Below are 24,522 nucleotides of genomic sequence, written 5' to 3' on the forward strand. Positions count from 1 at the left end.
CTGGCTGGTGGCAGTGGTTACTACCAAAAATATTCAACCGCGACTATTTTCCTATGGGATTTTCCCACTGTTCGAGGCTAACAATTTACTGACAGCCTCTAACATACCGCCGGTTTATTTTATTTATTAACTTTGCTCCGGTAGGTTTTATTTGCCAGAACTTTAATATATTTCTCATGTCTTACTCTAAACTCCTAACACAGGTTGGGGATCCTTTGCTCACTCTTTTGGCGGGCTTCTGCCAAGAAGCCCTCCTTTCGGCTCCTCTGAGTCTGGGGTGGGTCTGTTCTTTGGGAGGGGGGAGTAGAACCCCTGGACAGAGTTGCCACAGCAACTCAGGTCGCACTCTAACCTGATAGGCCGGAGGGTCTCCCGCCAAGAAGACCACTCCACTGTGTGAGTGACAGCTAGGCTGTATGAATGGGTCTCTTTCTGCATAAAAGCAGGGTCCTGAGTACTGGAAGAGCAATACGTTGCCACTGGAACTACGTAACCGAAGGGGAGAGAAGCCACAGCCATCTTCAGCATCTACACCACCGGTGAAGCCCTGCCGGATCGTCTCACCACTTTTCTTCCACATGACAAGAGATCTTCATCGAAAGAGCCTTCTTCCCTTGAGCTGGTGGGAACAACCAGTTCACCCATCGCTCCCCCGGACCTGCCTTGGTCGAATCGACAGTGCCCAGCACTTGGAGACCGGATAGCCAGGCAGCTATCGACCCGGACCGCGATTAAAAGGAGCGTACCTTTTAAACTTCGTTTGGCAGCACAGCGGCGGTTTCATCCCTGGGTAGTGCAGTGACTCGAACCTTCCTCCACGACGAGAGCCTCTCTTCCTCTGCTGGACCCCTCGAACTGCAGGAACTACCAGGAACAACCGCCACCGCAGGAGCCACTTCTTCACGTTTAAGGTACATTGTTCCGCCAGGCCTCCCTTTCCCTGTGGTAGCCCTAAAGGTGTTTTGAATCCTTTATCTACTTGTTGGGTTGGCCGCCCTCTCTCTTAACATTGTCTTTCACCTCACATCTACCTTTTTCAATATTCGTTTACCAAAATGTTGACTGCCGCTACAAAAACATTTTTGCTCCTAAGCTCTTGGTCCTGTACGACTGACTCTGGCTCAGGCCTATTGACTCTGGCTGATTTGTTAGATCTGCTCTCTCTAGATTGATTTTCAGTAAGAAATGTGTTGATGCACCTGAATCTTCTAAACCCCTCTTCCTTCCTACTGTGTTAACTTGTGGAGTGCCATTTGGCTTAGTTTTCATTCACTTATCTTTCTGCTAAAGTGTCACTGTGCATTACTTGTTCACAAACATTCAGGGAAGTGTTGCTAGGGGGTGTCTGAAGAAATTTCGGTTTAACTTGTGCTTTCCCTCCCTTTCATTAAATTGATAGAGTGCCATTTGTAGTTGGTTTTCACTGTGCCGTTTTGCTCAGTTTTCACTCTACCGCAAACTTGTCTACAATTGAATAGGGAGTTGTATATACTTTTCCTTGATTCAACTTAACTTACTTTATCAACTGTGATTTATGTGTTGAACTAGATGTGTATAGAGTAAATATATTCTCTTTTTGATACAAAGCTTTGGTCAGTGTTTCCTTGTTCCATAGTACTGTGATACCTATTGTGTAAACCCTGAATACTGCTCATCTCCCTCTTGAGATAAGTCTGACTGCTCAGCCACAGCTACCAACTAAATCTTTGTGGTACGGACTGATACCAAAGGGGATTTATTGCTCTCACCTGTAGTCCTAATCTGGTGTAGTGCTCCCTAAGGGAACTGCACTGGATTCTGCCTAACACTCGTCCCCTCCCTACGGATGGGATCTGAGAGTGCCCGATCTTCACTGGCAACCTGAATAAGGTATTCTAGAGGTCTACTCGGAAGAATACCCTCAGGTTTCTCACAATGCTGATACACCTAACTTATGAATCCACCTACCTATTTAAAACTGTCTGCAGTCAGTGCATCTATTACTGGATTTAAGTAATGTGCGGTACCACATAGAGTGTATACATTTGCCATTGTTTGAATGAGTATTCCAAGGTCAAAATGCTGTTATTATTTATATGTATATTTGGTAGAAGTAACAACCTTATTTTATATAAAGAAGCTGTGTTATGACCTAACATACTGTGTGGACATTCCTTTGTGGAGGCTTTGAGGGAAACACTGTACTTAAGAACCTGCCTGATTTACCTCCTGAAAGCTTAAGCCTGGCTGCTCGTCCAACCTTACCAAATGGAATGCCTTGCTGGGGTGTTCTGTGCCTTTACTGTACCATATAGAGGGAAGAAGTACAGATACCCCTCCAGCCTTTAGACGCGTGGTACAGCTGTGGGATCGCTGGTTTTAAGACTGTGTTTAACCTAGCTTCTACAAAATATCCACACTTCTTTACTAATTTAGAGTACCCTTCGTGTATATTGATAGCTACACTACAAACAATGGAAACTATTGCAAATGGCAAATTGACCAGGGTGAGCTTATAGTCTCTCCAGAGTGCTTGTGACGTTTCCCTTTCTCAAACAAACCTTCCTCTGGTCAAATATTCTTAATATCACAAAGTTCGGTTGTCTCACAACAGGTTTCACTTTTCACTGGGACTCCTTTCCCTGACTTTCACAAAGTTCACAGTTTTATCACATATCTTCAAGGCTTTCCATCGTGGACCACAAAATTCCCATTTTGGACCACAGTTTCAAAAGGTTCACTTTGTAGGTTTGGCACAAGGTTTCCTTGCTCTTGATTCAACAGGGGTTCTCTTCCCCAACAATTCCACAACTTTATACTTCGCCAATTTGCCATATCAGAGACTTTCGAATGTGCACAGTTTAGTTGGCTCTATGCATGACCACTCCGAAACCTTGGCTTTTCTGGTAGCGCCCACATTTTATGCCTCGCACAGCTCCCCTGCATTTTCAGGGAGCACATTTTACTTCACCAGAGTCTCTCAATCTGTACTTTAACACTGTACATTTCACAATGGACAATTGAAGCTTTCTCTTTTGCGCGTCTCTTCCTCCTACGATTGTCCTTCTCTGGCTTTACATGATCCCTCGTGCTTCGCATCTTTCACCAACTGGGCTCCCTTTTGCCTTTGAACTCACTGGTTGGGTTCAGCATAGATGTTGCGGTTTCCTTTGTGCCAAGGTCAGGGACTCCTCACTCGCCCCTCTGACACTCCTGGGCGGCCTTGTTGGCCCAGGGCAACGAGCACTTTCAAGGATTACCCTTTCAAGATCAGCTCTACACGCAGTCCCCTTTCCGGCTCCTTGGATCACGGCTGCATCACCATGCTTTCTCTAGCCCACTCCAGCCGTGGGCCCTCGGCGTCTCAGTGCTCCCTTCTCCGACAGTAGAACGTGTGGTGCTTAGGCCTTTGCAGCTGCCTACTCGCTCTCTCTGCCTCGGGTTCCTTCAGGGGTTCCAACTCGCTCTGTGTCTCACACGGTTACTCCTATTATACACCTGAGGAGTATTAACAGGCTTCAGGTGCCTCGCTCTTTTGTTCATTGCCTGATCTTATTAACTGGACATTCCTAAATAGGATAAGAGTGCCTCAGCGTGCATATGATCCACTCTGATGGTGCTGTACTTTTCCAAATACGGAGAGTACAGGGTAAAACTGGTGTCAGGTACAGGGTATGCCATATAGGCTGAGGCAGTGTCGGGCAGGGGGTGTTCGGAATGGGGGGACAGGCAAATCACTGTGGGTGAACTGATGACTTATTTGATTTCTCTCGGCTAGTCCCCTCCTCATAACGATGATGAGAGGGACAATTCTATGAGAGTGTGATCTCTTCTTTTACCCTGTCTTTCTTGGAGGGAGATATTGGAGCATGAAATTGAGTTCCTAAAACAGTTTGAAGAGGCTGAGGGAGGGAAGGATAGATTGGGATTGATCTTGGAACCAAATGTTTCCCTAATTTTACCTGGTGAGTTTTTTTGTCGTCTTTTCTTAATTTTAGGGTCAGATTCTATGGGCTGGGTATTAGAATATCCCATAAATTTTCTGAGCAAGTCTTGTCCCGTTTTTTTAAAGAAGCAGAGTACTGCGTCTCACCTGAAGGTCCTCCTTGTGCACTCCACAAGGATCCCTTGCTTGTCCGCGCCCAGGGTTGGGATCCAAAAGCGATGGCCCTTACCAGGCCACCTGGATAAAGAACCCCCGGGAATTACCTGTGGCAACACCCCCAGCTTTTTCACAGTCCAGATGTGGTCTTTCACCCCGCTCCTGGTCTGCTTATGGTGGTGATCAATACTCCATAGCCTTGATTTCTCACCTACCCCTCAGCCAGCTGTCGCCATGTATTTACCTTGCATTCCTTGTGTAATGCACCTTGTTTGCTTCTTGGCTATGCTGTTTTTCATCTCTCCATTTTGTGGCCAATGGCAAATAATGGAGCTCCATTTTTCAGGCTGACCTGCTTCTAAGGCCCATCTGCTCCCTCACCACACCAGGATCACATCTAATGCCACATGGTAGAACGCAGGATATTTTCTCTATGTTCCTGACACTACAAAAGTGAATTAACCTGGCAGATTGGGTGCAATGCATTTTCCTAACCACCACCCTTCCCCCACCACTATGACATCCTGCGACTCTCTCCACTTTTGGTTATGTCACTGTATATTTTGTGCCACTGCCCTGCTGCCATGGCTGGACTGGCACTTCAAGACTACTTCTGTGGACTGGGTTCCTCAGGAATGGTTGAAATCCTATATAGTCTTCCCATAAACAAATATTTTCATTCCATTCCCTGGGGAAGGGAACTCTCCACAATTATGGCCTGCACAGGCTGAAGAGCATGGAATAATTCCAGTTTGTGGAGAATTTGAGGGAAAAACTGTGATTTGGGGGAAGCCATGGAGTATGCTTGAGTCTTATCTCCTGGCAGACTGGCGTTTTATCCCTGCGTCCCTTCAGCACTCCCAAACTCTCATTTCTGGTATGACAGGAGGTGAGTAGGACATCGGGTTCTGGTACTATTGCTTACTACACTTTTTCTCAATTAGAAGCTTAGCAAATTATTACAAAGATGGTTGCAGTGCAGGGGAGCTGTGCTGTTTTGTTCTGACAATAGGAGTTGGAGGGGGATGTTTGGGACAACAGCGCATTAGGTTACTGTCTGGTAATTTAAAACTGGAGCCAGGTTAGGAGCTAGGTGAGTTAGGCATAGGGCCCCATGAATATTACTCCTGGCTCCTGTCCTTCCATTTGCAAATGTTAGTCCACAATTTTCATCCATACTTGTTCAAGAAGTTTCATGTGCCACTGGAATGAAACTCAGAGAATGCATTTGTTTACGGAATGAAAGTCAGACTGAGGGTCCAGCATCGCATGCTTCCTACAACTTACTTGAGCTGTGATTGTGTTCCCTCTGATTATCTTGGAGGACCCTAGCAAATTATAAACTTCAGCTGTATGTTTCCCTCCTTTCATGCCATTTACCTCTGTGCTCGGCTGTACTGCCCAGTCCCTCCCTTGCGGTACCTCCTCAGTGCAAAACAGAATCTTTATACCTCTCCACTTAGCCTTTTCAAACCTTTCCCATCAACCTAAACTGGCCACTATTATGCCCCTCCCTGTTCTCCTCTTCCCTGCTCATCTGCTGGTCTAATACGCTGCCAACCTGATAATCAGAATCCCCTTGCAAAGATGTCCTCAACATCTTCTGTTATGCTCACCCCATGATCTACCTCATCATTATCTACAAATGAGCACCTCACAATCTCTCTCAACTATTCATAATACTGACATGATACTTGGACCCTCCAACTATCTTTCCTCTATCCGCTCCCCCATGGAGGTGTAACTCAAGAGCCGCCTATCAACCTCACCTTGTAAGGAATGGTATATCATGACCAACCTTCAGGACTTAGAAGCTTGAGACCTAATCTACAGAACCTGGAATACTCTTTTGCTAGTTCCACCTGTGTTCTAGCTGGAACTTATACTACATAGGTCTTGCTCCTACCTCAGATACAACCCCTCACAGAAGTTTGTCATCTTACATCTGATATGAATAACAGGCCAGTCGACGTGCGACCAAGAACAAAAGGTGTCTTTACCACCCTCCACCAGCATTCCTGCTGAACCCTCATAAAGCACAAAACATGGCTGGTGTTATGGTAGTCAATGCATAACACTTTGCATGACCTACCTGTAATCACTGGACATGGGAAAGATTCCCATGAGCCCATCCCATTGGGTAATGCTGTTCCTTACTCTGACACCATGCCTTGTGTGATTACATTTTACCAATTATCATCTCTGGACTATACAACTGGAAGCTTGGCATTGAAAGGACTGTTCATCTGCTTTCCATTCACAAGACCATCATCCACTACCACTCTTTCAGAACATGCTTACATACAAGCCTGACCCAAACCCTCTTATGAATTAATCTCTGCCAACAGTAAATAAGACCCAAACCTGGCTACGCCCACCACCACACCACCTACCATTGCCAAAATTCAAACCTATTGCCTATGTTAATGCTTGTTTATTGTGCTTCTCCTCATTGCTAATGATCCCTTCCATGTTCATTGTGCTCTGATTATCTTTGCTGCCATTTCTGTTGTACCTTGAGTTTGTCTTTCCTTTTCATTTGCCCACTTTGTTCCTTGATTCCTCTTTCTGCTCTCTAGCAGTCCCTAAATGTGATCAGCCAAAATATCATCTCTTCTCTTGCTGGGTACTTCCCTTGTTCTCTCCTCGCTGTTTCTATTCTTGCTGGCCACACTTTTATCATTCTTGGTGTGACCTCTATATGTATAAAATCACAGAGAGACATTTCATAAGGCTACAATATACTGAATATAGTTCTTCCTCTTTGGCCCCAGCGTTTCCAGCCCATGGTAGACTTAAAGATGTCATACTTTGTGGTCCTTGGTCCCTTTAGTACGGATTTCATTACAACTTGCTCTTCTGGCTAATCCTAACAATATTTTTCAAAATCATTTTCCTAGCCTTCCATCTATATCTTCTGTTCTGCCGTCCTTTGTTGCCTTTCCCTCACCTCCTTTTCTCAGAGCTTTTACATCCTTATATCCCTAGCATTCATCCCCAGTTTCTCTTAATCCTTTTCCCACTTCTGTATTTCTAGCAGTCCCTTTCTTACTCTTTGAACTTCCTTTTCCCCACCTGCCTTCTCCACCATCAAGCCTTTCTCCCACATTACCCTTATCTTATTGGCAACCTTATGACCTCTGGAGCCTCTCTGATTACTTCTGCTTCCATGCTGTACCATTCTACCACAGAGCAATCTCCTTCACCATGACCTACTGGATTGCTCAGTATATAAACAATATTTTATCAATGTTCTCAGCCATAACTTGGAAAATTAACTTTTACATACATTGATTAGGGTGGCTACTAGTTGGACCTGTACAACTATTGTGAGGTTGACGCATGCCACTGTGGTCTATACCTGAATTAAATACAATCTAGCTCTGGTCTGCCCATCTTAGGCCTTTATCAAGTTGGGTCCTGTGGTGCTCAAATCGTCTAGTGGATGCAGGGGGTATGAAATGGCCCACTGACTGGTTAATGTTGTATAGCTGCAACGTCCCCTGAAACAGGATGTCCTACTGACCTCAACTTATTGTATTCATTTCCCCGATCTTCCCCAAAGAAAGCAGTCTTCCAATTGTCAAGTTGGTTAGGTAATAATGGGATGGGAGGGCCTGCAATGGCCCAAAGATGAATTCCCACAGACTTTTATCAAGCTGCCCCAATGTCGTGAATTGATTTCCAATCTACTATCCAGGTGAACACTCTGCCTCCTGTTACCTGTTGCTCAGGTGGTGGGGTCTAGCGCTTTCTCTGTCGTGAACATCGGAGAAGCCTCACCTGCTGGGCCAGCAGAAAGAGGAACGTCTTCCTCTACACCTGTCAAGAGCCCATTTATGCTTCTTAGGTGTGTGGGCCTCAGGTGTGTTTCTCTCTTGTAGCATCTTAGCATTCTACAACCATTGTTGGAAAAAGGCAATATACTCGCGGGGTGCTGCTATTATCTGTTTGACGTAGCGTAATGCACAGATGAAAAGGATAGAGTCAGCAAGGCATAAAATAAATGATACAATGCTCCTGATAAGCAGGTTTCAGCTGCAATACGCTTGGCACACAAGCCTTATGCCCGCAAGGGACAAAAAGACGAACATTTGTTTATACAAACATAAGTACTTTAGTTACAAAATTCACAGAAATAACTCTTAAACATTCTTGCTACTCATCATGAGCACCATGAATATCTCGAGTTCCAAATAGAACAAGATCGACAGTAACTACAGTCCAGATTACTCCTTTAGTTAGGTCACAAAACACTTCTATCACAAAGCATTTGGCATCCTGACTGCCATCACCCTAATCAACGATACCTCATGTACTGATTACTATTGCTCACATCCTTATTGTCTTGTAAGGAAAGGCATTTCTAACAATTCTAAAACAATTCCAGGCTGCAGAATTCTGTGCATCCGAATGCGCATCCAAAATTGTGAAGCAAAGCACAATGCTAACGGGCCATATCTCTCACAGTTATCACAACATCGGCATATAAAATTCAATCATGACATTAAGTGAAACCAGGAGCATAGGCACCACCCCAACCCCTGCCCACTGTCTCTGCTTTATGGCATCAGCCCAGCCATATGGGTGGATAGCATATTTATTTACAAGGCATTCAAACTTTGGAAATCCTATTTCTTACCTAAAGCCCCTAATGTCATCTACTGATGGATGAATCGCCTAAGTGTCCTGTACCAGGGTCTGGAGTGCCTCCCACTTTATTCCTCGGGAATATCTGAATCATAACAAGAGTTTGATTCAACCCATGTTCTCTGAGAGCATTTATAGCCTATTCTTCAGGTGCATTTATCTACAGACATTGGGCATCTAGTGCTTTCTGGCATATCAGGATGACCCTCATCCAATACCTTATTGTAACGAAGTATCCTATTCGCTTACGAGAAAGCTTTTTTTATTTCTTACTAATAGACAATGGAGTGAAGCTTGCTTACACAGGCCTTCTTAATAATTGCTTGCTTCTTCCACACTCACCCCAGTTAAACTACATGTATGTGTATGTATGCATGCATGTTTCAGTCTGAATCTGATTAGCATCTTTGCTATAGTAAATGGTTGAATAAATGATGGAATGCTAACTCAAATGCATTTGCTAATGTCTGAGACGTTACTTCAAAAACCTCACTCATTGATCTGTATATAGGATGCTTTCTGCTGCCAATCTCTTTTTGGCCCTGTGGCAGCTCAGAAGGAGAACATTGACTCTTTGAGAACATTTCAAGTATGGTTTTATTAAAGAATAAGTGTAATACCTAACTTTCCCCATCTCCATGGGATGTGTGTGTCCTACCTTTAAATTGACTAAGGTACTCATCTGTGAATGTCCAAATGAAAAGGAGTGTCCACAGCCTCAACTAACCCTAACTGACTCTACCACTATTCTAATAACTAAAGACAGGAGAATGGCTCTCTTCTCGTTGGTTCTTGCAAGTTTCTTCTTTTCACTCTTCTTAATATATGTTTGAATAGTCTCTTGTGACTTCTTTAATCAGTTCATATAACTCCTTCAAGACTTTGAGAATTGTGTCTCTTCAGAGGTAGGTTTCCTGAACCTTTGTCCCTTCAGAAGTAGGTTTTCTGAACCTTGAACAACTACTTTGCACTTTAGCGAGGAAGATTCACCCTCATGTTTTCTCTTCCTTTGGCTCATACAGGGTGGTGTTTCTCTTTTCCTAGAGTAGTGATACCCACTCCTTACAATTCTCTTTAAATCCTCTTCTTTCCTCCTCCATTCATAGTCTTCTTTTTATATTTGCTGTCTCTTGACAGATATTCCACTTTGCCCTTCTCCTCAGGCGTTACTCTCCCAAAAGTCGTCTTACAAGTTCTATTGCATCGTGTTTCTCTCATTAAACATTCCCCTTTTCTCCACATGCGTTTGTTTCTTAGACTCTGTGTCTTCTGCAATGTTTACTGTCTTCAGATTTCTATTATAACAATCATTCAATTTTCTCACTCTCTCGTGAATGTGACTGGGACGAGTATGAACAGTCCCATAATGATTACCCTTGGGCCTCTCTGGAGTGTCCCGTTCTCCCTGTTTCCTGTGCTTGACTGGCATAACATCACCAGCGCCTTAGTTCATTCAGGGTTTATTGCTTTCCTCGTTTCCTCACCTTCTTGTTTCCCCCTGGCGTACAAGCTCTTTATTCTGTCTCTGTACGGACTGACAGCGCTGCGGGTAACCAGATTGTTGGATGCCTGCGGCCGCCTAGTGGTCTTAGTGTGGTTCTGGAAACTGCCATTCTACCACAGGATCTCTGTGGTCACACCACCACCATCAATCTCTTTTCTGCGTCCTGTGCTCTGCCATGGGCTTCCCAGCAGTTTCCAAACTCGCATGCTTTGACGTCTCTGGAGTCTCCTCACCTCTCAGGTGGTGGATCACCGGGTAGCTTCCCTGACCGACATACGTGTCTCTATGCCTCCGCTTGCTGCAGCGCCTCTCTCCACTTCAGCTTTGTTCCAGTTAAATGGGAATTTCTACTGCATTTTCTGGTTGACAATAAAGAGATTGCAGTCTTTTCTTCATCCAAGCCTCTATATTGTATGTCCTTTAAGTTGTGTGATAGTCTCAAGTAGCCCACTTCAGGATATTATTTTGAAAGTTCCTCAGAGGAACGCAAGTCCTTGTCCCCCTATGGGGAGTCTGTCCCGGTGAGGTCCCGCTTGCATCTACCCTTGGGAAGGGTGTTACTGAGCAGACTCGCCTCCCTAGGCTCATGGGGGTGGGGGCTTCCCCTTAGGGAGAAGGGACATATTTCCTCGATTCGGCACAGCCTACAGGAGCCAGAATTGTTCACTTAAGTGCTTTGAGTGTACATGTGCAGTTTTAAGCACTAGTCTAAACTGACTTCAGGCATATATCACAATCTTTTTGCTACCTACACTAATCATACATAGCCGCATATATCACAAATACAAATAGAGTGGTTTGCTCACCCCATTCGGGATGAAAATGTTTACCGAGGCATCTTGGGTCTTTGGAGGCTGTTAAAATGGTCTAACATGTATGTGCAGGATGAAGCGGCCCGTGTCTTTCCTACCCCTCTCTTTCCTGCAGGGCAGAATGGGGGACATCCCACAACACAAGCACAGGTCTCAAATTGTGAACTCCCCACTAGCCAATGTTGAGTGGTATTAGACCCTTCAAGAGTATGAAATGGTGTGATCTGTGCATTTAGAGAACTGTGAGAGCAAGTCACTTTTTATGCCTGGCTAGTAGCTTGCAATTTGACATTTTTACCCCTGCCCAGGGGTCTGTAAACTCCAAATAAATATACATTTCCTTGTCCGCCCAACACTGGGTAATCTGGGACAATTGTGTGTTAAAGCGCACTGACCTACACTATACAAACCCTAACTGAACCAGCCGTGTTTCATGCCAAAGCTTGTTATCACTCCACCTCCCTCCCCCATTTGTTTTCCAAATCACATCCCTTTTAGTAAACCCCAAGGTTCAGGGTGACATGCTCAGCCTTACATGATCCTCCCTGTGACCGCCTGAACGACATCCTCTGGCTCCATATCTGTTGCTCCCAAAGTTCCATTTTTTGCACCTCTGTCTTTGGACTTCTGTCCTTATGTGCATTGTTTGCTTTGTCTGTTCCTGCTGGTCAACTCCTTGATGATGATCTAACTTCCATTCAGATCAAGATGTACAATCCCTACCTTGTGGCACAGGCCAAAGGTACCTAGCAGGGCACTGCACACTCTTAACTGCCATCCGAGTGCAAGCTAACAATGTCACTACACGAGACACGGCAACACAACAATCTCTGGCACAGCTCCACACCTGGTCTTGGCGTCACCCCCTCATAACCTGCCCCACCAGGAGAGGACCGTCTAGTTACTGGTACTGTGGGTCTTTACCCCCTTATGAGTGCATGCAGGACTAGATATGACACTGCTTTCCTTTTGTCTGTTTTTTTTGGGTGTTGAGGATGCTGTTTGCATTCTTACCAATTCAAGCAGGTATCAAGGGTGCTGCTGAATATTTCAGCCATTTGCAGCAGACCCACTCACAAGCCCTATTTATATGTATTGACATTTTGTCTGACTGCCTTGCTCAGTGGCTCCAGAAAGCAAGCAATGACCTATTAGTACATCCCAGCCCTTCAGTGATAAGTAAAATGAGCTGTCTTAGTATTGAGCTGTGGAGTGCTTGACTACATATGTAACCTCACACATGCCTGCTTGACTTTAGTTGAAATTGGTCTTTATTGCTCTGCCTAAGCAGATGGAAACATGGCACGTACTCTGAGGGAGCACACCGTAGATGGTTCATGGCTCTGTAAGGAATTTCACAACACTTTCTGTATTCCCAATTAATGCCACAAAGTCAAGTTTAAAGTACTGCAGAGTAGTTTAGTGATTTAAAAGGGGCTCAACCACCAACATGAAGGAAAATGTTCTTAAGTCAATCGGGTGCGTTTGGTTTTCCAGTGATGATTATGCAGAAAGGTGACCGATTGCTGATAGTCCCTGGACGAATGAGGGATGGCATGGCCGTACGTAGTTTTATGAAGTATGCACATGGATTGGAACACTGAATAGCGACTTCAGTGCAGGTGTCGGGCTGTAAAAGGTGCGACACCCAAGTTTGTGGATTCTATGCAGCCTGGTGTACTATTTATTTGGAGCCCTGAATAGATGTAATTGTATGTGTCTATACAAGAGGTAGCCACATTGTCGTTTGTGGCCGTTTTATTAGAAATTCCATTATTGTACACACCCCACATTACAGACATACATGGAATGCTTCCTTTTAGACTGCATTAACATGCAGGGCAAGAGAGGGCTCGGTGTCAAAGAGGATGCTCAAGTTACTACCTTCTGTGCATGCTTAAGAGAGGCCAACGTTTCTGTCCCGTCAAAATGGGAGAGGTGATGGGTCCATTGGGCACATGCACTGAATTTCAGTCTTTTGGTGATCTAGGTCGAGCCATTTCATGAAAGTTTAGGTGGGGTTGTCGATCATCTTGTGAAATGCAATGTTAGATTCAGGAGATGGGCTACTTAGGAGACCATTTAGATGTTGAACAACATCAATGATTTGCCAGATCCTTTGGTTATACCAGAGAAGATAGATGCTGTTTATTTTTAGGTGTTTCACTTGTTGAATTCCATTTTGTGAGAAAGACTGGAACCATGAGAGAGCTGCCCCAACTGTCCAAGGGGAGTCTACTAGTTAGTCAAGTCAAGCAGCAGCTGTGTTTGATAGTATGAGTGTACCTGAATGTCCCTCTCTCTGGTCCATGATGAAACCCTTTTCATATGTTCAATATAATGGTTCCAGGACAAGGGTGAAGTCTGCAACCTGTCTTGTAGTTGACAAGGAAGCCTTTATTCTTCAGGTAAGTTCTGCATTGTCTGATGAGCACAGTTTCTAATAATGATCATTGCAGGATAAGCCCAGAAGGGCATGCAATCATCTATGGACTCTCACATTCAGCCGACTTGTAGCATTCTTTAGCTTTGCAGGGATAACCCCTGTCTACAGGGAGACGCAAACAACTTCAGTGATGAGAGAGCTGTGACAAAGTCCCCCTTCTAGCCTTGGGGATCGACAGTGGGTGGTTCTGCAGGGCTTGGGGCTGCCCTAAGCTCATAGATGCTGGATCCTGAGGGGTTATATAGGGATCCCCATACCACCCAGTGTGAGTGCCTGCACTATGGCAGGGACCACACAAACACCCCCAGGGGATATTCACATGGGTACTCACTCCACCCTACTGGTACTCATGTGTGGCTAACAGGTAAAACAAGGGGTGGGGTCAAATATCTTAAAAGATAAAGAGCCATTCTGGCTCTCTAGCGAGACACATACATGGCCAGTGTAGGAAGTAATGCCTTTCACCTTAGGAAAACAAAGCTGCAACATTTTAAAGGCAAACACCAGTGAGGATTACATTTGATTTAGTGGTATTGGTGCTGAGGAAAACATTATCTATTGCGAGTCCTGCTCAAACACTCAGAAGAGGCCTCACGTATATACATTTGTTTGCAGGCTGACTAAAATTGACTTGCATTGTATGCTAGGAAATTTAAAACAGCCACAGCCCATTTGCTTGCTCCTGCCATCATCTTAGAAGTTACAAAGGTGCACCTTTCTTGCAACAAAGGAGCTATAAGCACACCAGACAGCCTCATACACTTACCAGAGCATGTCCTGACTTTAGGTCCCAGGGTAAGGTGGAGATACCACACACACATCCAAGGCCATTATAAAATCTAAAATATCAGAAGGCCTTGATATAACCCTAGGCTAACCCCCTTGCAGCTCATCTGACAATTTAAAAATGAAAGAAACTCAGCCCATACCAAGGAGGTGCAATTAAATTCCCTGAGTACCACTGGGGGGGGGGTTGTGGGCGGCAAAACGACAACCATATAAAAAGCTGCCAGTTCCGTCTGGAAGTGTGGGGTGTTGGAGAAAGAAATTGAGAAAGGTGAAAGGAGAATTTGTGGTTGAGGAAGAAATTATTGTGGAGACAAGAGGAGTGGTTGATGGCATCCAAAGAGGTGATTTAGGGCTCGGGTGGAAGCAATATTAGGGTGCGAGGAGGAGGAGCTGATGACATAAAGAGAGGAGGCTTTGAAGGTTGGGCCTCAAGCAAAATGGCCACTGGCCATGTCCACTGCCCAAAGTGCCACAATAAGGGTAGAGTGTCCATCGGGCCCGGCTGTAGTCTAGGCCCAGTGCCCTCTTTGGTTGGGTTAGCAGGTGTGAGTCATGTTCGAAGGTCATGCCCCAGGAAAAGTAGCCATTTGCTATAGACAGAGGCCATGGCCAGTGGCCCATAAGTTAAGTGGCAACTGGATCTTGCTATATGCCATAGCCAATGCTATTTCACATGACTCTGCAAGGTCAAAGATCATGCCCCAGTCAAAGTGGCCATTGGCGATGGCCTCAGGGTATGTCCAGTGCCCCATGGACCCACAATGAGGTAAGTGATTACTGGGCATGGCTACTTTGGGTAACTTAGCAAGGCTTTGGGGCATGGCTCCCACTCAGAGGACACACAGAAGATTCCGCAATGAGCAAAGACTTGAGTTATGTTAACCTGCAGGGCAGAGGTTATATTTACAGCACAAACAACTCCTTCCTTATTGTATCGTGGTTGAGAAACTGAATACAACCCTATTGGTATGCGTATTGAATACAAGTAGCATCTTTTATTCTCAGTGCTTCAAAACAACACTTTTAAACGCAAAACTCTGTAGTATATGCCATTACAGTCCTAGATAAGTTATTTTTTTATTGATGTAAGATATTCAAAGCTCAATAAATGATAAACATATTTTATTATATAATGAGACTCACAAGGGGATTAGACAGGGCCGCCTAGGAGCCCCACTTTTCTTCAATCTCTTTCTAGCAGACATGGGCATTTCCTTGGGTTCATCTGCATTGGCCAGCCCAATGTTGAATGGGAAAAAAGATCTTTTGGCTGGCCCATGCAGATTTCTTAGTGCTGTTGGATAGAACTCCAATCGGGCTACAGCACCTGTTAACCACACTGAGTAACTATGCAGAAATAAATAAACTCTCTATAAACCCTGCCAAATCAAATATAATTGTGTTCAAATGGTTACATGTCTTAAAATCGCAGCAAAAATGGCTCTGGATACAAAATATTGTGGCAAAAATGCCGTGGTTTTGCCGCCACAATCAAGGAAAGGATGAAGGGGGCAACCCCCAAACCCATTATACCATTTAAGGGGAGAGGACACCCCCGCAACCCCAGCTACCCATAAATGGTATAATGGGGTACACCTTTACCGGGTCAAACCACAGCATTTTTGCCGTGATTTATTTTACCGGCGACATTTTTGCCGCAGTTTTATTACGTGATACCGTTTGAACATCCAAAGAGAGAAATTAAATACTCAAATTGGGAATTAGATGGCCAAAATATACAAAAAGTGGAGGCGGTCAAATATCTGGATACATTATCCACGCCTCACCAGCCCTCTATAAAGCTGAAGCCGAAATTACAGCAAATGTGGTACCATTAGACAGATACTATTTAGCCAACATAGTACCACTTATCCTGTATGGTTTGGAGGCCAAACCTCAACTTTGGAGCACCAACTGGGACAAATTTGAAAATCGACTATGGAAGAGAGTATTAGGTCTCCCTGCCTTCACGCCTAGCTGGAGTCTCAGATATAAGCTCGGCCTAAAATCTTTGGGCTGTATGGCAAATTGGAAGCTAATCTCCCTATATCGGGAGATTACTATTGGTCAAGAGGCCTTTCTTTATAGCGACATTAGAAATCACATATTGAAATCTAAATCTGTAATTCTGACACGATTGGAGGGCAAGGCGAGAGAGCTCTTTCGTAGTGTCGACCTCGATCTCGACACACGTATCTCCAATCCATTAAAAGTCGAGCAAAAACTAGAACTCATGGATTGGGTTAAAACTTTAGAAAAACTCAGAGTGTGCTCACATGTAAACCTATTTTTGCAGGGCGAAAAGAAGCTAGGTTGCCTCTCAAAATATATTATGAAGCCCCCAGACAGCTCACTACACAATAACTTCCTAAGAATCGGATTAAATCTGGCCCATTGTGGGGAACTACTGGCAAGGCGTAAACGGGGACACAGAGCAAAACAATTATGCAAAATTTGCATCAATCCAGAAAAGCAAACGCTTAGACACTTGCTTATGGATTGTGAAGGTACGTGGAGCCCCGCTTAGCACATTTTAAGTGTTTTGCGCAGCACAAAGAGTAAATCGTCTCAGACTTTTTCTGGGATAAGATAGTCTCGGGCTGCCATGCCGCATTAACAGCTGCGGTGATACGCGTGCTAAAAATGTGTGATATTATTATTTAAGAACATTACAGGGCCTTAAGGTGAGTAAAGGAAGAGAATCTAAAGATAAGTTATGGCAAATGTAGTAACATAAATTATTAAGTGAAAAGAATTAGCTATTGTGCTTTCTCTTTCTTCCTCTTTTGATTGTTATACACTGGTGTAAAATTTGAATTAATAACTGTATGTGTTTTAATAATTTTGTAAAGACTTGCTAGTCATAAACAAAATTATATTATGTATGCATTTCAATATACAGTATGTTGATAAATGTGACTTGAAATGCATCCTTTTGGCCCTCCGTGTTATTGATTGGTTATTTATCTGCCGTGATTCTGAATTTATTTTCATATTTTTCTCTTGCTTTTTAAGGCTGTTGTAATGTATACTTTCTTTAGGCGATTCGTGTGTAAAGTAGCCATGAAATACTGTATCCTTTTTGTTTTTTTAGGACAACGTTTCGCCCTGATGGAAGAAAAGGTTGTGTTATCCACACTACTTCGCCATTTTTGGGTGCAAACCAATCAGAAGCGCGAGGAGCTGTGCCTGCAAGGAGAGCTTATTCTGCGGCCCAAGGATGGCATCTGGATTGAGCTGAAAAAGAGGACTGACTACATATCATGAGCATGGAAGGATTTAGTCTGCATAAAGTAGCTTTTCTGCAGCTTCTGCTTATACATTCGGTTTCATGCTACCCTATCAACCTAGAGTAGAACTTCTCTCCTGGTTGCTGCTCCCACCAAGACCTGTTCCTATAGCTGCACGTCCAGAGGATTGTTACTGCTTCAACTTTTACAATCAGGATACCATTGTTTCAGTAAATGCGTTCTAGTGCTACCCATTCTTCGTACTCGCCATTATCACCCTTAGCCCTTCCATTTGGTACAGGCCGGGATACCTCATAATTAGATACTCTAACAGAGCTAGCTTGTTGTTTTTTCTTCCTTGCCAGTCCATTAAATGGTGTTATGGACATCAAGAACCACCTTTTTTCTAGGCTAGCATAAGAATTATGGCCATCTTTTTGGACATGGGGGTGCCTGACCTCTCAACTTGGAAGGGCTTGCAGTCAATGACCTGAGATCTGAAGTTTCACCTGCGGCCAACATTGTCTCTATGTAAGAAAGGTAGGCAGTGAATGGAGTGGCTGCTTTTGCATTCCTCTTTGTGCACTTTCTTATCTATAAATAAAGCCCAATCTTTCTTAACTTTTATTTACCCAATGCTGTAATCAAAATCACGGGTATATGTCGTTTTACCGACATGCGTTTTTTCAAAATAGTTTTTTTCGGCACATTTTTTTTTAAAAAAACGTATCAAATTATTTTCAATATATATTTGGTGTGTCCCCTCTCAAACCCGCACTTTCTTAAATTAACACCAACCAAACGCCCTCATGACCCCTTTTAACCACTTAGCCCCTCTATATCTCGATGAGTTTTTTCACTGTAAATTTATCAAAAGAAATTGCATCAAAAAAACTCCTGGGGAGGAAACAGCGCGATACCCTAAATCACATTATCTACATCACTTAACATCAACTCTCAACATAACACTCAGCAGTGGCCATGTTGATTATATGAACCATCTACGGTGCAGTAGTCCTGTTTTGATGTGTACTATGCATTCTTGGTGCCGGCCGGCCAGGTGATTTTTATTTGGTGCCGTTTGGTTTTTTATCCATTCATTGACAGCCTATGGCAAAGCTTAATCCCTACGGTTATTCCCACCCACTTCTTGCACCTCCCCACCCAGAACACATCCTCCTGAGATCTCTTTGAGCTGCCTTTATCAAGCAGTTACATCAGACTTTATGCTGCAAGTGCCTGCCAGTTTTATTTGAAACCAGTCTTTAGAGCTGTACATGAGATACTAGTTTAATTTAAAAAATGTGTTAACCACGTGTGCCTTCAGCCACTTGGTTTATAAGCAATTTGTGTCCTTGCACTGAAGTCCTGTTAAAACAAGCATTGGCAACACCAACAGTTTTGGCTTGTGCATCGGTATTAGATAGGCATTTGCCAAGCACTGTATCATATGCCTAGGTAGTCAACCCGTTTTTCCACTGCTACCATTAGTAGACATTTAACAGGCACTGCTTTAGTGGTACTAAATGGCCATCACTTACTGTTGGGGATCGGATAGTCTCAGTCTGGCGACCAGACACCTTACACTGCTCACGCGCACCAAGAATGACCAGGACACTGATATAAATGAAAAGTGCCTTTATGTGAGAGGAGCCTGTCCTGCAGCTTTGGCAGTCAGAGGCTTCTGGCCCCCCGTAGGTGCAAACATCCTGTTAAACAGATCTCTCGGTATGTTCCTCCCAGTCAGAGAACAAGCGGTTGAGACTACGATATGCACAGACTTGTTTGATAAGATGCAGCCGTTATCACAGGGACAAGCCAGTTCCTTTTATCAATCAGAGCAAAGCAGGGGCCTGGGTGCACTTTTCAGCATCTTGCCCGGAACTGCACATTTCACCCACTCATGCCATGCCTCTATGGTGCAGCCTAGAAAAGACCAATGTGTGTTAGCATTATGAATTAATGTATTGGAATGATCCAAACTCACCCCATCCCCTTTTACTGGCCTCTCTCTCTCCGTACTATGCTCATCTTTTTCTTTCATAGTGACGTTCCACCACACCCTGCCCCATTCACTTTCATTGCGAACCATGAATGCAGTAGTAAGGCTTCAGCCACCAGCAACACCATGATAAGCCTATTTTGGGAAACTCATTTATAACCAACTGTAAGTTAAATCAGAACATTTTGCTGCGGCTTGTGTTGTGCTGACAAATCCATCCATTGCTACAGCTTGTGTTGTGCTGACGAATCCATCCATGTGCCTTTTTAGGAAATTGCAGATGATGTCGTACCCACCCACATGATTTGTTCATAGAACTCTTGTAACTTTTTTATCGCAACTTGATTTTCCTTCGCTGAAGTTGGGAGTGTTATTTGTGAATCAGTGAAGCAGGAACGTACTCCCTTTTTGAGTGGGGACATCTGAGGAATGTTCTCTGTGGTGCGTTTATCAGCACCTATCTGCCGTGGCATCTTTAGAGATTTCTGTTTGGCACTGATAAAACACATTCTGTAAGACATAAATAGTCTTCCAACTCTTTCCTTTCTAAGGCTGCTGCTTACTTTTGCATGCACTGGAGGTGTGTGCTTACCTTCACTTGCCTTTTTCTCTCATGTCTGCATATTTCAGCCTCTGCTTTCGCATTTAGGTACCCTTTTCAAATTCCTGTTATCATAATGGATTTTTCCCCTTTGTTAGGATACGTGGATGAGCGGGTAAAATAGTCTAATCTGTGTACAAGGGGAGGCTTGTTAGTGTCCCTCCATTGATACGGTTTGCTTTTCATTTGAGGTAATTCTTGATTACCTTCTTCTTTGCCGCTTCCTCCGGTCTTGTCTAAATGGAAAGACAGCTGCTATTCTCTCCCTAATTTAGACCCTCAGCTTTGACCCCCACACCTGTCGTCCTCTGACCAACTTGTGTTCTGACTGGCAATAGTTCTGTTATCCCATTACCCAGCACCGCACACTTTGATACTCTGAGGCTGCTATCCCTAGCAGTGGAACCTGGTAGAAGTGTTCAGGGATACGCCCTTTTGTGTCCTGGTGTGAAGGAATGGAGTTGAAACCAATATTGCATGTGAGATATGTCTTCTTGTGATTGAGGCTTCCCGGCCAATGCACCATATGTTAAGATTTGGATAGCCTTACTCCAGTGACGGGGCCCCTGAAACTGCACACTTGCACCAAGAACAACCAGGACAGCGAGATAGTGGAAACATGCCTTTATGTGATGGGAGCTGGTCCTGCAGCCTGGGCAGTCAGAGACTTCTGCCGCTACCCCACCCACCCCCACCCCCTGTGTAGCTGCAAACATCCTGTTAAACACATCACTTGGTAGGCTATCTACTCCCAGACCAAAGACAAGCAGATGAGTTGGAGTTAAGCACAGACTTGTTTAGGAAGATGCAGCCATTGTCACGCGAACAAGCCAGCTCCTTTCCTCGAACAGGGCAGGGCGGGGGTCTGGATGTACTTCTCTGGATATGTTAAGAAAGAAAGAAGTCTTTAATTTTGGAGTGCTTATGCCCTAACAAATGCAAAGGGTGCTTTGAAACACAATTTGTTGTATAAGCGCCTAACAAATGCACAATAAATAAACAAATACTTCTCTGAAGACCATCAGTAACTTGCCTGGCACAGAGGCACCCTTGCACATGCCACCCATGTATACCATGCCCCAATGAGGCTTCTATAATAGACAAAGGTGTGTTGGCTTTATGAAGTAATGTATACCAATGATCCAAACTACACAACTTTGCACTATGCTTGTGCTGACCAACGTATCCATGGTTACAGAAGACAAATTGACCGTTTCAGCGGGGATATTTCGATATCAACAAGCTACACTACAACTCCAGACTGTAGAGATGCTGGAGCACTCATCTGAATTCCTGCATATTAGTTTCCTGCAGGATGGTTTTTCAACAATTGCGCCAAAAGTGCAATTATAAAATGAACACCTCACAATTTTGCAAAGTGAAAACATATTAATTGCCCAGGTGTAAATTGTTTCACACTGATTTTTGCACATTCCAGTACTAGTGAATAGTAAAGTGACACAAATCATAGTTTATTGTTAGTGCTGAGGTGAACATAATTTTCAAGTTCTAAATCGGGATGTGTAATTGTGATTTCTTTCCGCTTCATTCACCATTCTTTCTATTTTTGAATAATAGCACCAGGAGAGAAATGTGCTAATTAACCAGATAACACCAGGGACATGTGCATTGATGAAGCAGTGTGGTAAGCAGGAGCAAATGAGTAGTTTGGGAATTTTTAATACAACTAATCATAATATATTCTATGCAATGTAGTAAGAAGTACATTGTTTTTTTTTTGCTTTACACTTAATAGGAATGTATCTTTATGCTGACTACTTTATTAAATGCCTTACATCACTACGGATATGATTTCCCATTGCTATACCCCTAAGACTTTCCTCTTGTAGAAGGTTTCTTAAATTCTTGATACTCACCCGGTCCCTGTACATTTCAAAGATTCCCAGATAATCAAACTTTTTCAGAACTATTTTCTAAGTTTTCAATGATAAATGATGACAGGACACAGAAAATGTCAACCACCACTTAATAGTATGTTTAATTATACATCAAGCAATGTATTAGAGTAAGTAACTTTAAAAAGTAGTGTTTATTTGACTAAACTATTTGCCCACATTTTTGCTGAAAGGTGTAGGCACCTCCAAAAGCTCACAAAATGTGCTGGTTGTAGAGGTTAAATCTATACAATTAATTAAAATCTCTACACAAACTTAAAACCAGCTTAGAAAATATGCCTGTAGTGGCTACTTTTGACATTGACAAGTACTAAAGCCATGGAAGAGAAAATTAGAAACTGTGGACATTATTCAAGTTCGTGTTCATCAGACCACACTCTGAGGAACTTTCCACAGCTGATCTCAAAGGCACAGACAAGTTTGGTCTGGGACAAACCAGCTTTCTGTAATTAATGACTATCTTAGTCCTCAGTTCGGAGTCAGTGGTAGCAAGTCGGCTTGCATGTCTGCATTTGAGCAACGGTGTGCTTGAAGCTCCTCCTTTTTATTTGGTTAGAGGCATGACGCTTAATTTCTGTCCAACTCCTGCTCTATTATTTGGAACTTTACAACATTTTCCGTGACTGCCATAATCCATAGATCCTCCAACTAGCTAAGATTGTGTGTAAATTGTGCCTTCACCTTAATTCGTAAGGCTTCCCTTTCCCCATCCTCTAGTAAAAGCTAGCTGTGTCTCTGAGGCAGGCATAGTTGCATTGCGCTTCCAGGTTCATGTCATGGACCCATTGATTTGTTTTCTTAGGATTTTATTGGATCTCTGTTAAGCATAGTCAAGTCAATGTTCTCATGCAACTGTAATTTGTATGGATGGTAACCTTTTGACTTATAGTTGCAGATCAATGCTGCATACTAAATATACAGTACAGCTATGCCAGGGTGAGTGAGATTCTGCACTCTCCATTGCTTTACGACAGTTCAGCCTTAGAGGTCTGTGGGCCATTTTAAAATGCATGCAGCAGTCAATGCATTTTGACACCGCCAGTGCCTTTAGTGTCAACACAGCAAGCTACATATCATGCAAACTGTTAAGTAGTTGGCAAATAGTATCAAGTTTTGTGAGCCAGAGCCAAACACACAGAACATTTTTCTCAGGACCCACAATATTTGTACAGACATTTTAATCTAGTGTTTTGCAATTGCTTCTTTGTATTTGTTGCCATCCAGCTACAGCAATTTGATTTTAAATTTGGTTGTTTCTCTGTTTTTACTGGTTTTAAAACTTTATAAGCAAAACATATTCCCACACTTAATTTCTGGAGCAGAAACTTTTGATAAAAGCATAACCTGGTCCAAATTGAAAGCCATGGTTTGGAGGAAAATCCTCTCCTTGCCCAATTCGGTCCCTATGGCAGGACTTGGACACGAACTGGGCTCGTTTGAAACCCAATTTGATTGGAAGGTTCTGCAGATCTACAAGCAAATCTTATCCGCTCCATATATATTAAACTGAATGAAGAAATGACAAAGAAAATATGCACTGTTCTGTCAACATGGTAGGAGAAATGTGAGGATTTACTTGAGCAGATAAACTCTACTGCGGACGAGCTCGTTTTAAATCCAAGAAAAACAAACACAACTCTTCATAAGGGATTGGATTTTAAATAGGGAGGTATACTTGTTTTAATGATCATTTTAATTTGCTGATTCGGGATATAATGCACTAACACCTTATTTGCTGATGCACCCCTGCCCTTGTGTGAGTTTAGGAACCCGGTCCTTAGATTGAAACTGAACTTCTATCCATCTAGGGACGTCTTAGGAGATGGATCCAAAATCTCAAAAGAAAACGGAGGGTGCCTCTATTGTACCAAGAATACTGAGAGCCTTAATCATCTGTGTATTGAATGCCCCGCTTTATTAGCAGTCCATCATGAGCGCTTCAATAGATTTGCCCTTAACATGGACAGGGCTTTGCCTTCTGGTTATGGATACGCATTTTGAAGACAAATGAGATCTCATTAAATTTCGCGGCATTGCATTTTCTTAAGAGGATTTTAGGAGTCTAATTGTACACATTTTACTATATTGTTTTTGATTGTATTATACTGTGATGTTTTTGAAGATGTTTTGTTATTTTCTTTGTATGTGTTATGAAAATTACCATTACTTTTAATGTCATATGTGTGAAAACTTTTACTTGGAAACTATATCACACAATAAATAGATACATTTGTTGCTTATTTGTATTTTTTAAATCATTTTACTGGTAAGTTGCTTTCCCTCCCATTGCCAATATATGTTTTGTTGTTATTGTACTTGTTTTTTAATTAACTATTTGGCTTTTGGGATTTTCCTCTTGCTCAGGTCTGAGTCAGCAGTGGCTGGGCTCTTGGCTCGTTGTTCAGCCTTTCATTTACACCGGTTGAGAGAGAGGTCAACCTTCAAGTCCCCTCCACAAACAAACTTTATTTCCCGCAAAATGACAAGGTTA

The 24,522-nt window shown here is 43.3% G+C and overlaps 1 protein-coding gene across 1 annotated transcript in view; it reads left to right on the forward strand.

Annotated features, from left to right (window-relative positions):
• LOC138516425 (cytochrome P450 4V2-like) overlaps positions 1–24,271 on the forward strand; it is a 539,828-nt gene extending 515,557 nt beyond the window's left edge. Inside the window, exon 11 of the mRNA XM_069631544.1 lies at positions 17,377–24,271. Within this exon, the coding sequence (XP_069487645.1) occupies positions 17,377–17,549 (173 nt within the window). The 3' untranslated portion in view covers positions 17,550–24,271. The remainder of the gene's footprint in view (positions 1–17,376) is intronic.
• Positions 24,272–24,522: the final 251 nt, after the last annotated feature.

This window comes from Ambystoma mexicanum, chromosome 6q (genome assembly GCF_040938575.1).
Source record: "Ambystoma mexicanum isolate Mex_15411 chromosome 6q, UKY_AmexF1_1, whole genome shotgun sequence".
Taxonomy (NCBI): Eukaryota; Metazoa; Chordata; class Amphibia; order Caudata; family Ambystomatidae; genus Ambystoma; species Ambystoma mexicanum.